This window comes from Octodon degus, unplaced genomic scaffold (assembly GCF_000260255.1).
Source record: "Octodon degus isolate 3935 unplaced genomic scaffold, OctDeg1.0 scaffold00069, whole genome shotgun sequence".
Classification (NCBI taxonomy): domain Eukaryota; kingdom Metazoa; phylum Chordata; class Mammalia; order Rodentia; family Octodontidae; genus Octodon; species Octodon degus.
The window spans coordinates 12,069,331-12,084,995 of NW_004524645.1; the positions used below are offsets into that span (position 1 = coordinate 12,069,331).

Consider the following 15,665-nt stretch of genomic DNA (forward strand, 5'->3'; position numbering starts at 1 on the left):
CCTGGGGTCAGGGCCGGAGCAGCATGTGGTGCCAGGGATAGAACTCTGGTCCCTGCACTTGCCTAAGCAGGCACTTAGTCCGCAGAGCTATCTCTGTGGACCCTCATTTTTTATATAAAAAATGCTTTAGACTGAGAAACAAATAATGATTATCCTTTCACTTATGTGAACAGAGTTTTGGCTTTCCAGTCTCCGATTTAGGATTGATTTTGTGTCTGTTTGTGTTACTTCTTCTGTATACATTTCTACATTCACTGGCTGTATAGTTCATTTTCTTTTGGGTGAGACTTAAAACTTTAACATAAGGAGCACTATTTGCCAATGAAGAATGTATATGAACTAAATCATTCTTAGACCTCCATCCAAGGACTCATGTGTACTAGGACTCATTATAATATGGTTGTGTCTTTAGGACAGCCTTATTGTGAATCATCAGAGTATTTGTTGCCTACTAATACCTACTAGAAAACTGACATTGGAAAACTAAGATTATGTTTAGAGATGTGGAATAGCTGCCAAAAGCAAATGGAAACTAGAAACTAATTTGATCTAAATTGAATATTGCTAATTGAGTGCTTGTCAAGTATTAGTTCAAGAACCATATTGTTTGTATAGAAATTCCATTAAAATCAGTAGATATTTGGTTTTATGTTAAAAATTTACATTTTTATACATGCTCAGGGATTTTTCTTTGGCATTCAAAATAGTTCCAGCTGCATAAATTACTCAAATCAGATGATAGAAGAAAAATAGCTTGTCATGGTTGCGTGGAGATTTTCTATAGGTTTCTCCACCTAGTACCATGTACCATATTTTCTTTCTCTCAGATATGAAAGAAAGATCATAAACTTTCTCTAAAGAGCTCTCAAAATATTTAAATGAAGTTTCCTCATTTGATTCTTAAGTTTTGGTGGGAAGGAAATGAAATATTGACAAACTGTTGCAGTGAGAGATAAATGTATTTTTGACATTGTTACAGTGATGTATTATACTAGAAACATATTTGGCATAATGTTAACAGTGCTTTCGTTTGAAAATGTTATATTATTACTATATCATTATGCCATTCTAGAATTTCATTCCATATTCTTTTTCAAATATTTTATTATGGCTTTCTCATCTCAAAGCTTGGATAGTTTCTTTATCTGCCATAGGCAATTTAACACTATAGATACTGGGATATAGGTCCAACACTGTGTTAGGGAGACCTAGATTTTCTAAACTAAAAAATGTTTGAGGGAAGCAGCTATCAGAGAGCCCTGTGTATGTAGAATACAATTATATTCAGGTAGATAATATAATAGGGCTTAGCACTGTCAGGTATTAGAAACTGATGATAAGTAATCAAATGGTTAAATAATATTCAGTATTTGTTTAAGGAGACATGTAAGTCAGTAGTACATTTTAAGAAGCTGAACTAAAAAATGATAAACTATAACTTTTTGACATTTAGAGAGCTAAAATATAATTACTTGGAAAATATATTTCTTAGAAGCATTTCATTCTCCAAGTAAGGTGTTACTCATCAGATATGTGCACTATATTAGGATTTAATAGGCCATTTGTGTTGAAGATATACCCAGCTTTAAAATTAGTAGTATGTACTAGATAAATTTAATTGTTATTAAATTGTTATCTTTATTAGTATAGATTTATTCAGTTGTGTTCTGAATTTTTACTTGGATGTCCAGTTTCCTCATTTTCAGTCTTTTTTCTAGTGGTATTTTTAAATTTCTTAAATACAAAGATGTGTTTCAAATCATTAATCTTTTCAGAATGATTTAGAGATGATAAAGACCTTTTATTTCTTTACTTACCAGGATAATCTCTCCCTTTGTTTTTCAGAGCTCCCTATGGGAAGTCTGTAGACATGTGGTCAGTAGGCTGCATTCTTGGGGAACTGAGTGATGGCCAACCCTTATTTCCTGGAGAAAGCGAAATTGACCAACTTTTTACTATTCAGAAGGTGCTAGGACCACTTCCATCTGAGCAGATGAAACTCTTCTACAGCAATCCAAGGTTTCACGGGCTCCGGGTAAGAGATTTTGCCAAACCCAAAATGGAATTAACATGGCAGTATTTAACTCATTGCTTATGGCACAGTGGAATTCTAAGCTTTGCATACTGTTGGTTTTCTATTAAAATGTTTATTAATCTCCACTAAAATATTTTATTTCTGAGTCTTATATAGTATTTATGAATTTTAAAATGGCCAGAATTTGAAAGTGGGAACTGTTAATTTATAAACTCTAATTTTTCAAAATCTCCTTTAGTATATATGGTGTTATATTCTAAACCTGGATTATCTTAAACTCCTTTATTCACAACATTAAGCATCTTTCAAAGATACAAAATGTATGAGTGGCTGCTATTTGAGCATGCATGTTTTAGTGATTTGAAAAGGGCCATGAATTCTTGTAGTATAAATGTTTAAAGGTTCTTGTTCTAGCAGTTTCTTGTCTCTTTAACAGTGAAACATCAGATCTTCTTTTCAAACTATCATATTGTCCTTCCTGAACTTGTTCACTTTTTGTATAAAGTGAAGTATCTTAAAAGTGTAAACTTTCCTCAGATGAGGAATATTTAACTTACAAAGGCAATTCAGTATAGTGGCCAGTGAGTTATAGTCTGCTTCTCTCATCTATTTGCCCTGAAAATGACTTTTTAAAAGTTGCCAAACACTCTGTTGGATCAGCATGTCACTTGGTGGCCATTGTGGGGACTACAAAATAATCTTGCTGTCACTTCCTTTCTTTCTCTTAATTGCATAATTCTTAAACCATGTTTTCCTGCCATTGGTAAAGCACCTCATTGTTGGTTTTTCTTTGACCTTTCGGACCTCAGTTCATTTCCCTTTGGAAGACACGGATGTCCACACATGAGTGCCCAGCACACCCCCTACTCCTGCTGGGCTCAATGGATGTGGAGGAAATGAATGAACCAAAGTGCATGATTTCTCTACCATCTTCTATCTCCCTTTCCAAAATGTCTGAGTTACCTCAGGCAGATTTTTCTCCTTTTATTTTTGTGCTTTTCAACCAAACATTGGCCAAATTTATGGCATTAATTAGGGTACAATTGTCACGCCAGATGTGGAGAATATAACAATAAATAGGATGTGCCCTCAATGTAAAAGGAAAGGCCAGTATTCACAAGTAAAGTTAGTCTAAATTGTTGAATCACTCTTTTGCTGAGAATTGAAATTCCAGGCCATAGCCTATGAGCCCTTGCAGAATCCAGGCTCTCTAGCGCCCTCCTACTCACCTCCATTCCCCTCCCTCTCCAAATTCGCTCTGCACTTGCCTGTTCTTTGGTTTTCATAAAAATTGTAGGGTTTGTTAAGCTTTATGTGTTTAGGACTGTGGCTTCTTCCTAAGGGAACCTAAGGGAAAGGTTCCTCCTTGGCACGGTCCCCCCTCATGTGGTAAATCTCTTTCTTTAATGTAGAGACTGAGAAATCCATTGGAAGTTGCTCTAATTGTGTGCAGTATTTGGGAAAAAAGACTGGTAGAGTTCAGAGCCTGGTTCCACATTTACTACTTCAGTGACCTCAAGAAATTATTTTACCAGCTGTGCCTCTGTTTATGTGTAAAATGTTGATAACAGAGGTATCACTTAATGAGGTTGTTGTGAAAAGGAAATGTGTATAAAATGCTCAGAGTAGTGCTTGGTAAAGAGATACTCTTATTTTATTGTATTAGTCAAGTATTAAGAAAGGAAACAAACTACTGATTAGGATATGACTTAAATTTATGTGCTTATTTTGACTATTTGCTTAATTATCTGATGTTAGAATAGTAGATTTCATTGAAAAGCATATACGTAAATTTTTAGGTTAGCAGTTTGCTTGTTATTGTATTCTAATATTTTGAATACTTTTTGACTTTAAAATTTTTTTTCTTATCAGTGAAATGTTATTTCTGGGATAATAAAAGGAGACAGTATCTGGTAGCATAAGATAGACCTCAAACACAAAATATTAATTAAAATGTACTGGTGTAGGGTCTTTTATCATGGCATGGCAGGTTTCTCTTTCTTTAGGCTGATACTTAATACTCCAGCGACATCAAAAGGAAATTCCATACCTTCCTTAGGAGAGGTTCCTCAGTTTGGAAAGAGTATAGGTTTAGATCAAAGACCTAGGTGCAAATACAAGTTCTACTGCTTGTTAATTATATAATTGTGCTTTAATCAGTTATTTGAACTTTCTAACCATCATTTCCTGCATCTCTAATGTAAGGGGCTAATAATACCTAAAATGCCTGATATAAGAAATCAGTTTTAGCTTTTTGCCTGTACATCTGTGTTACACTCACGTTAGTTCTTCTTCCTCTGGAAGGTACTGTCCTACTTTTCTCCATTGTCATATTTTTCTTAGCTTTTAAAAACTAATTCAAATATTTCTACCAGTCCTTCCTTCTATACACACAAACTGCCTTGTTCTCTCCTTTTTCTGAGTTCCATCAGAAGGTGTAGGCTACTCAGTTTGGCAGTGATTGCTTCCCCTGCCAGACAATGGATTCCTCAAGTGCAAGGCTTGGCTCTTACCCATATTCTTTATCTCGTGCCCTACCGAGCACAGTGTTTGGTTGATGTCATTGTAATTCCCCAGATACCTACATCATTAGTCTTCTTATCTACATATTGAGTATATTTAAGGATTTCAGTACTTCAGAATGCTCTTCTGATGTTATAGAGGAAATGTGTATTAGAATGAATGAAACTAGCCCTCACAATTGACATCAGGCTCTGCCAGTCATGTTACCTAATGCTTTATCCTCCACTCAGATATGATCAAGTGTGAGTTGGCAGAAGAAAGGATAGAACATTTAAACAAACTTGTCCCTTCCCCCTCATTTTTTAAAGCATGTATTTGTTGATCTGAATAAGCAGATTTTAAAAATCAACTCAAAAAGGAAAGATTTAAAAACAGATCATTGAAAGTATATATTAGAAGCACTAATACAGTGGGAGTGTGGAGGCACACACCTGTCATCTCAGGACTTGGGAGGCTGAGGCAGAAGGTTTGCAAGTTCAAGGCCAGCTCCATAGCAGGTTCTAGGCTAACTTGAACAATATAGTGAGACACTGTCTCAAAAATGAATGAGTGAACGAATGAACGAATGAATGATTTGTTCTACTTCTGTGGTCTTACAGGTTCTGGCCTCTTGCTGCATTTTTCTCCTTTGTTCTCTGTTTTCAGGAGTAAATATGTTACTGTGAAAAGAACATAAAAATCTTATGTGACATTATATCATGTTCCTTGTGTTAGGTCTCCAATATTGTCAGTAATTAAGAATTGTATTGTTTTGGAACTAAACTGAGAAGATAATACTCTATAGCCTGTGTAAATAGTTTCTGATCTTTGTATTTTATTCTTCATGCTTTAGTATTAAATAGATTTAAGTATCATATTTCACCAGTAAATTTATTTAATAGCTAGTCAAATTCATACCTAAAATATGTAAATACAAAAAGTAACTTACAAATATGAATTTGACTTAGATTGGCACTAGAACATTACCTTTTGCTTAACTGCTCCCTTCTGCATTGCTCAGAAGCCTGTGCACATACATCCTTCTATCCTAGTCACTCTTCTTATTACTAAGACAAAATACCCAACACCCACAAGTTAATAAAGAAAAAGTTTATTTTAGCTTGCAATTATAGAAGTTTCAATCCATGGTTCAGTGACTCCAAGTAAGGGTGGCATGGTGGAGGAGAAATAGTCCATGTCAAAGCAGGAAAGAGACAGTGAAGCAGCAAGCAGCAGCAGCAAGTCCCTTTATGTTCCATCCAGGCTACAAAGCTATGGATTGGTGTCACCTGTACCCATGGTGGGGCACCCATAGTCCACATTCACATATCCTAATCCAGCCACCTGTGAAACTCCCATTTATGACCTTATGTGGCTTTGGGCAGACCTCTAGATACAACATATAATATCTTCCTCAGATGCTAACATTCCTATTGTGTTGTTCTTACAGTTTCCAGCTGTTAACCATCCTCAGTCACTAGAGAGAAGATACCTTGGAATTTTAAATAGTGTTTTACTCGACCTGATGAAGGTAGGAGAAGTTGATGTTCGTATAACAAATAGCCTTTTGTTTATGGATTTTCTTTTGTCTATATGTGATCATAGCCTACTTTTGCTAATTAAATACTTCACTAATAGATACATAGTGGTGAATAATGGGGGACAGGGTTTCTGAATTAAATATTTTTTAGAGACATAATGGTGCACAATGGCAGATTAACTTGTATTAAAAGGTATGTAACTTACTTAAAATCACCATAGGATCTGGAAGTGTCATAGTTCATCTAGACAGGGGCATGAGATCTCTAAATTACTTTCCTAAAATGGGCAGGATAATAAAAATCTGTTAACACTCAATAGGAGCTCAGACATAGCTTATAAAACAAATTTTGATTGTTGAAGGGAAAATGGTTCTACAGTTTCTACAAAATACTTAAGAGCTCTTACAGGCTATATCAAATTAATCAGTGAATCAATTTTTTTTCTCTTTTTTGATTTGACCTTCTTTCCCAGGCAGCTTGCTCTTTCTGGCTTTTTAGACATGTTAGGATCACTTCTACCTCTGTGGCCTGACTGTTCCTCCTCATGCTAGCCCCCCTATTCAGAAGAACTCTTGCTCTGTGCTATTGAAAATATCCTCAAATTTCTTTAAGTTTTTCTTCCCTAGTAGACAGACATTCAAACCCATGAGTGAGCACCATTTTGCATATTTCCCCAGTTTTCACTGCAGCCACTAAGTACCTAAGCAAATGTTGGTTGTTTGATAGTAGCCCTTCAAACAGCACTGGGTAATAGATAGGTTTTGTTTTCTGTCCATTCAGTCAACAGAATCAGTAGAGGCTACACTGTGCACAAGGCTTTGAAAGATACACTTGGCACAGTTGGAAATGCTGAGCTGAATTCTGAGAACTTCGTTGTGCTTTAAACTATGATAATCTGTGTTCCAAGGAAGTAAGTGTAAATAGGTGTGGGAGAAGAAGTGGGAGCGGGGGGTACAGCATCGGGGAAAAGCCACATACCTGTACTAACCTTCTGTAGAAAGTCATAACATTCATTAACCTATAAAAGCTTTCAGAAATCTCACAGTAAAGAAGCCATTCCATTTCACTCAACATTTCCCAAATTTTATTAAACATTGAATATTTTTTAAACAGAACTGATGTACTAATGTTCTGAGTACAGATTGAAAAGTAGGCTTTAATAAAAGGAAACTTCAATCTCAAAACTCAGCTTCTTTAATTAGGCATAAATTTTCATTTAAATCAGTTGGGTTTTGAGCCGGCGAGATGGCTCAGTAGAATAAGTGTTTCCCTGGCAAGCGCAAGGGCCTGAGTTCAATCCCCAGTTCCGGAAAAAAAAATTAGTTGGGTTTTATCAATATATTCTTCCACACAATCTATATTTAATAATCAGATTCTTAACTTTTTTGTAACTTTTAAAATGTAAATAAAACAGGGAAATGGAATTAAATATCATTTCATGTTTTCTGCCTTTTGTCTTTGTTTAGTTAAAAATAATTAAACTTTTATGTTAAATCATTACCAAGTATAATTACTGATCAGTTTGGTGCCTAAATAAAAGTGAATACTGATTAAAGGATAGCACAGACAAAAGAAGAATGGTATCCTGAATCTTTGGGTATTTGCATTAGTTTGAATGTTAAACTTTCTAATTTATGTTTATTTAATAATGTTTACCATAAAAGGCTTTTTAATAGTAAATAAATATTTTTACTGAAACATACATTTAGAAGATGCTCAAATTATAAATCTGTATCTCAAGGGCCAGCAAGATAGCTCAGCAGACTAAGCGCCTGCTTTGGCAAGCGCAGGAAACAGGGTTTGATCCCCAATACCACATGCCATGCTGGCCTCGCCCCCTGGGCACTCTAATCCAAGACTGAGTCTGGGAATAGTGGCACATGCCTGTAATCCCAGCACTGGGGAGGCTGAAAACAGGAGGATCACCAAGAGTCCAGCTGCATAGTGGGACCCTGTACCAAATACATTAAAAAAAATCTGCATCTCAGTTAATTTTTGTAGTGTAAAAATATTCTTATAACCTTAATTAGGTCAGGATATAGGAAATTATTAATACCCAGAAGCCTCTTTATGATCCCACTCAGGCTTTCTATTCCTCTCCTTTTGTTCTCACAGAAACTATAATTTCTGACTTGTCTCACAGTAAAGAACTTGTCTCACCAGCAAGGGATACTACCTTACTAAATGCTTTTGCTCTTGGCTACTTGTAAAAATGAATTTGAAAAATGAAAACTAGCAGTTTTCTTTTCATGAGGAAATACTATTCTTGTTTCCATTCCCTAAAGCTATCTTGATAATTTTGTTCACATATAAGTACCTAAAATGGCCATCTTACTTTGCATCTATTCCTATTAGCCATTTTAGTGGGGATACAAGTGACCAGAATTCAAGGTTTAATAATTTTAAACCTAAAAACATTAATAATGTCTATTTTAGTAAACAAATAAATATAATGGTGATGATACTTCATTTCCTCAAAATGCCAAACTTTAGAAACTATTAGCTGGGTAAATTTTATACTTTCCTTATGAAGACTTCATATTCTAAAGTTATTTGAAAATTAATAACTATGCCGGGGATATAGCTCAGTGGCACAAATGCCTTCCTGGCAAGCACAAGGTCCTGAGTTCAATTTCAGGTCCAAAAAGAAAAAAAAATAGCTATATTTGTAAATGTACATGTAATTTTCATAATACAGTAATTTCTACTTAAAATTCAAATTAAAATAGTGCTAATGCTGGTAGGTTTGGCTTCTGAAACCTCATAGGTACTTCAAATTTAGATAGCCAGTTTTCCTTTGTCTTATTAGTTGAAATATGGGGTAGGGAGATAGCTTAGTGGTCTAAGTGCCTGCCTGGCAAGCACAAGGACTGGGGTTCGATTCCAGGTACCACATGTTGTGCCTGCCTCGGAACCCGGGGCGCATCGTGCAGGCCACTGAGTCTGGGTGTGGTGGCACATGCCTGTAATCCCAGCAATGGGGAGGCTGAGATAGGAGGATCACTATGAATCTCAGCTGTATAGCTAGATCCTGTACCAAAAAAAAAAAAAAAAAAAGTTGAAACAATGTTGATGTAGTCTGGTTAAGCTGCCAGTGTGAACAAAATCATTTTACACCATTTTTGTTCTGAAATAAGGAAGAAAAATGAATTGAGATAATTTCAGAGTTGTATGTGAGTTAATGTAAATGTAAATCCACTTGCATGTAATCAGTAGCTTGAGTTTCAATAACCAGAATCTTTTGACCTAAAATGAATATTTTATTATATGATAGGACCAGAATTCAAATTTTCTATGGTGCTAGATTGAAAGTGGTTGTCTGAAATTGAAGCCTGGCTTGGAGAAAGCAAATTTGCTTTAACAGTTGGCCACAAAGAAGTTAACTATGGGCAAAACTAGTGAAGAAAGCAAGGTAGAAATGTACTAGTGAAAGCTGGCATTTCACTCTTCTTCCCTCCTGTGAGAGACAATGGCAGCCACTCAGAGCAAATTTCAGTGTGCTCACGTAGGTTATATTTTTTGGAAAATTTGCTGGATTTTTTTTTCTTTCGGCACTGAGGATTGGACCCAGGAGCTTGGCACTGAGCCATGTCCCCAACCATGTTTTCTTTTTTTTAATTTTGATACAGGGCTTCTGTGAGTCCCTAAGTTGCCTGGGCTATGTACAAACTTGACATCCTCCTGCCTCAGCCTTCTAGAGTGCTGGAATTACAGTAGGCATGAACCACCATGCCTGACTAGATATTTGCTTAATTTGTAAATGAGAATTAGTCTTAATAATAATGATTCACCTTCAAAACTCCTGTCAAGTTACTAAGGTAAATAACATTGGAAGAAAAGAATTTTGTGTGTGCAGCTGTCTTAGTTACTTTTCTCTCATTGCTGGGACAAATACCTTACACTCAATGTGAAGGAAAGAAAGGTTTATTTAGCTCACAGTTACTGGAGGTTTCAGTCCATGCTCAGCTGGCTCCAAGGCAGTGTGGCACATGGCAGAGTGTGGCAGCAAAACAGCAAGAGCAAAAGAGAAGGGTAACAGTAACAATGGCTCCAGAGAGCAAGTCTGTCTCCCTTAAATTGCATTCAGGCTATCTGCCCCAGGCTGGGATTAGCACTCGCACCCATAATCCCAGCATCACTCACACCCATAGTTCCAATGGATCATGAGTTAATCACAAACTCTAGAAACCCACCCCATGCCTGCATGTGTCTTTGAGGGGCAAGTAGACACAAAACATAACAGCAACATAAAGGGTTAGGTGAGTTATTGAACAAAGGACACCTTCAAATAAAAAAGAATAGATACATAAATAGAAAACTATGAGAACACTTATGTCACTAATAAATGTAAAAGTATTCAACATCACTAGCAGTCAAATACAAAAAAAGAATGACAGTGCTTGTTGATGAGGGTGCCAAGGAATTGGCATATTCATACGGATGCCAAGGGGTGCATAATTGGAAACAACCTTTCTAGGGAGTAGTTTGGCTATTTGGCAATACATAAAAGAGAATCCTTAAAAGTGTACATACCAAAATGTTCCATGTTTAGAAGTTTATCCTATGAAAGCAGTTAGGTGATTTTACCACATTGTTACCACATTCGTTGAAAGCGAAAAGCGGCTGCCACTTACATCCAACCATAGAACGCTGGCTCAGTAAATCACTGTTTATGTCCGTACCACAAACTTCTATGTAGTCATTAAAAAGCATGTCAAATCCATTCATCAGTTGATTGATATCTGAGATAGTTCCAAGATTTAAGATGTGGGTTTTTTATACAGTGGAGTACTACTCTGTCACAAAGAAAGATAAGCTTGAGACATTCCTAGCTAAATGGATACACATTGAGACCACACTCTTTTTTGTTATTATTTTATTTTTTTAGGAATTATTTTTTTTCCATAATTTTCTTGATAAACAAATAGCAGTGAGACAGTTTCAAATAAAATTGGTAGGACAGTTTCAATAATTAACACATTGCATACATTCTTCCTAGTGGTTATTTGCTGTACAAGATGCAGCCATGAGATCCTATTTACAAACACCATTAGAACAAATCCCTCTATTTATTAAGAGAATGTAACTATATATCTATCCTAACCACTTTGAATACACAGATACAAAATGGGCATTCATCTGTATCCCCTTTTTTGTTAAGTTCCGTTATTTGAATATTATAGGTGTGTGAACTCAGCAAAATATTCTAAAAGAGTCCACTAGCCCATAATAGTATTGGGTCTTCCGCTTGACAGGCAATGTCAAAAATTGTTGACCTGAGTCCCCTACAGCTCAACATAACAGCATGGCTTTACTTCTTATATTTCGTTTTTATACTTTTCTGCTGGATGGTTAAGGCCAAGGTAAAGCAGGACCTATGCAACAAGAGTTGTAGCTTTTGAGACCACACTCTTTTAAATGCAGTAGGTCAGATATGTGTTCAAAGAATGCATTGATTCTCTGGCCTGAGAAACTGAAAGTGTAAATAAGAATCAAAATGTGTAGTAGATACTGGGAAATGGGAAGAAAATGTTCAAATAAGGGAGGGTAGAGGGGAGAAAAGGAAGGAAAGGAAAAGAAAGAATGAGAAAAGAAGGAAAAAATGGAAACAAACCTTTTGTAAGTAAGGAGGGAAAGAGGAGTTGAAAGGGGAGGGGAATGGAGAAAAAGAAGCAAATCATGTTCAAGTACAAATTCTCTATGATGAGTGTTATCGTTATGTGCATAAAGTGTACCAATAAAATTTTTTAAATGGAAAAGAAAAAAATAACATGTTATAAGGGCTGAGATGTAGTTCAGAGCCCTTGCCTGGCATATGCAAGCCCCTGGATTTGATCCCAGCACCACCAAATTTAAAAATATACATGTATGCATGCATACATACATACACATTCATATATATTATATATAATTGGTTGCTAAATTGTTTAGCAAGGAAAAAACCCTGAATGTAATTCAGACATTGCTAAAAATTGACTGAAGTACATCCGTAGGATTGACACTCTTTATTGATATGAAATGGTCTCTTAAGTGTCCCTGTGAGGGGGCTGGGGAGATGGTTCAGTAGACTAAGCACTTGCCTGGCAAGTGCAAGGGCCTGAGTTCCATTACCAGTTCCACAAAAAAAAAAAAAAGTGTCCCTGTGAAATGGAAAGGAAGCTCAATGCAGACAGATATGTGTGTGTGCTATTCTTTGGATTAAAAAAAAAACAAAACAGGATGGGCAGATGCAGAGCTATGTAGAGAATATACAGACTACACCTATGGAAGATGACACAGGAGACAGGCACCTGGGCTGCCTCGAGAGAGGAACCTGGTATTTGAGACACAGGGGAAAAAGGATGTGAATATATACTCATAGGTTTTTTAAATATTTAAATTAGGTTATAAAAAAGTTTTCATTTAATAGGTGAAAAGTGTGGGATTTAAACTTATATGTATAATATGACCCAGATTTGATAAAAGAAAAAAATAGATATATGATACTCAAAAAAGGCCTGGGAGGATATCTACCAAGAGAACAGTTATGGTAAGATTATGGGTGATTTAGATAGTCGTTTGTTTTTTTTTTTTCTGAACAGTATTTGGTACATATTCTGCAATGACCATTTATTTGCTGTTAAAGAAGAAAAATAAAGGCTTTTATTTAAATTCGAGTTTTTAATGTCCCCTCATATCATAAATTTTATTTCCTAAGAATTTACTGAAGTTGGATCCAGCCGACAGATACTTGACAGAACAGTGTTTGAACCACCCGACATTTCAAACCCAGAGACTTTTGGATCGGTCCCCTTCAAGATCAGCAAAAAGGAAACCTTATCATGTGGAAAGCAGCACATTGTCTAATAGGTAAATATTCCCTTTTAAGGAAATACAGATGCAGTGTTGGCCTTACATGTAGGTGGAGGAGGTGGCTCCTAAAATTATGCAATTAGAGAAAAGAAGGAAAGCCCTCTTTATTCAAAAATATCTTCCTTATGCTTATTACATGATTCAGAACTATAATTAAAGAGTTGTGTGGGTCTTAAAGGCTTTCTTACCTTTAACAAGTGTATCATGGAAACCTATGTTGTCCCCAGAAAGGTAGCATTGAATTTGCACCTCAGGACGTTTCCAGCCTTAGGAGCAGGGAGGCTGTGTGTAAATGGCACCCAGGGACGATGATGATGTAGATGAGGATCAGCGGGTTTCCGAATGAGAAGAGGGTGCCAGACACATGGGTGGGAATGTACTCTTTGCAGGTGAACCAAGTAGGCAGGCTCTTTTTGAAGAGTCTTATGATTTCTGTTGTTCTTGTTTTAATTGTTGAGTTGAGAAAGAAATTTTCATAAAAATAAGCATGTAAAAAGACTAAGATCAGTGATGTCATGTGGTGCTTTTTAATATAACCTTTTAAAAACCTATTTTTACACACAAGCATGCCCCAAGATTGGACTGGTCAGGCTGTCTTTGCAATCAGACATTCTTCAGTTCTGCTGACTGCTTTTACAAGAAGACAGTGTCCTCGGCATAGTCTGCCTTATCTTCCTTCATCTCCCACAAGCTGGTCTCAGCCTCTGACATTTTCAAATTGTGAAATAGAAATAGTTTATGTCATCTACTATTAGAAGAGAAATAGAAAACAATAATTCTTACTATGAGGCTTTTAAATTTAAATCCACCCATTTTTCCTCTATGCAAAAAAACCCTGGGTTTTTGTTTGTTTTGCTTTATTTTGTTGTTTTGTATTTTCTTTTAGCAGCATTAGGGATTGAACACAGGGTTGCTCTAACACTGAGCTATATTCTCATCTTATTTTATTTATTTTTATGTTTATTTTGCGATAAGTGTCTTGCTATGTTACCAGGCTGGCCTCAAACTTACAATCTTCCTGCCTCAGCCTCCTGAGAAGCTGGGAGTACAGGAGAGCATAACATAGCCTGGCTGTACAGTTGTTCTTGTTTTATTTTATTTTTGTGTACAGTTGTTCGAGACCTGGTTCTTCTTAGGTCTGAGAGGACCTCCATAAATTGATGCTAACCATGTATCCTCTTTGCTTAGCAGCAATTGTGGTTGTTTCAGATCTGTTTATTCTTTAAAATGGTGGTTTCATTTATTGTTTCCTCTTGTATGGAGTTTAGTACATTAAGTCAGTGTTTAGTTAATCCTTTGCATTTTGTAAGTTTACATTATTCTTGTGTCTTCTCTGGAGTTGCTCTCCACTCAGGTCTTTTTCCCTCCTTTCTACCTGAATCATCACTTGGCCTCTCTAGTTTACACTTAAAAAGGAAATTATCCCAATGATGTAAAGTCTGGTTGACTGATGATAACTTGTGATTTGTGCTGTAGTCATTAGTGATATAACCTTTACCATGAACAGGGACCTTACTGTTTGTCCTGTGGCAGCTCAATTAGAGTCCTTATAGTTAACCAGTGGACCTCATGTTCTCCTTGGGAATCCTGTTGAGGAATCTGTTAAGGAAGATATGAGATGAGGTATTTGTGGGAGGTGCAAAGGAGATGACTTACAGTTCTTTAATGAATCCTTCTAAATCCCCTTTTGAAGGAAATTACAGTGAAAATTATAAGTAAATAAAAATCTCTGCATGAGTTCATTTTTTGGTCTTGACATCGTATTGAATATATTAAAGAAAAAGTCCTACGTGGTTACATGTGTCTGAGAGCTTTGTCTCCACACTTCTCAGTGGTTCGTATTTATCCCACAATCTTGTTAGGGACACTAATTCCAGCATGGATCAGATCACTGGCTTGGACCTCCAGGACTGTTAGACATGCTCATAGCACTGTGTTCATTGTTTTCCACATTGAGGCACCCCTGCCTTATCCCTGGAGACACTCACACTCACATACCCTGTCTTCCAAATTCTTTTTTCCTCAGGGGCAGTGGACTCAGACATTCCTCAGCCCCTTGTCTGTCTCCTTCAGGCTGTGCTCAGGTTCCTTTCACCTCTGACATGGCACAATAGTACTTCACACTGTCTCCCACACATTTCCCTCACCAGACCTGCCTCCCAAGCCTTCTAAAAATGTAGATTTGTGTCTTTTCTAGTTGCTTTTAAAACTTATTTTTAAGTAAATGTTTTAACCATCTTTGCATCCATTTATCCTGCTAGCCATTTAAGAATGGTTTATCTGTCAACTCTTTCTCTTTAAGTGGTTGACTGTTTAACACAGATTCTTTATAATTGTGTATCAAAGAGAGTTGTGGAATTTTCAAAGCTTTTTTATTGTTGTTCTTTGGCAGAGCTCCAATTTGAAGGTAATATGATGCCCTTTTTACATAGGAATTATGGTATGTTCAAACCTCAATGGTTTCCAGTTAATCCTTAGCAGAAACATTCAGAATAGTGGTTTAGGCTCTTTGTACATCTATAGAAAATCTAAAGCTTTGACAGCTGTTTCTGCCCTAACTTTATAGCCTCTCTTTTGTGTTAGAGATTGTATCTTCATTGCTGTGAATATGCATAAGTTCCTGTGTAGGTTTGTGCTCAGCACTGATAGCAGTGATTTTAACAGTTCTAGAAGCTCTGGCAGCTCGGCCTCCGCTGTTCTCTGTCGTTTCTGGTCCTGTTTTAAGCTTGAGATAG

At 36.4% G+C, this 15,665-nt stretch overlaps 1 protein-coding gene across 1 annotated transcript in view; it reads left to right on the plus strand.

The window, feature by feature from the left end:
- Nucleotides 1–15,665, plus strand: part of Cdkl5 (cyclin dependent kinase like 5) — a 205,643-nt gene that overhangs the window by 163,083 nt on the left and 26,895 nt on the right. The window contains exons 10-12 of the mRNA XM_023719583.1: nt 1,846–2,035; nt 5,988–6,068; nt 12,776–12,927. Coding sequence (XP_023575351.1) covers nt 1,846–2,035; nt 5,988–6,068; nt 12,776–12,927 — 423 coding nt within the window. The remainder of the gene's footprint in view (nt 1–1,845; nt 2,036–5,987; nt 6,069–12,775; nt 12,928–15,665) is intronic.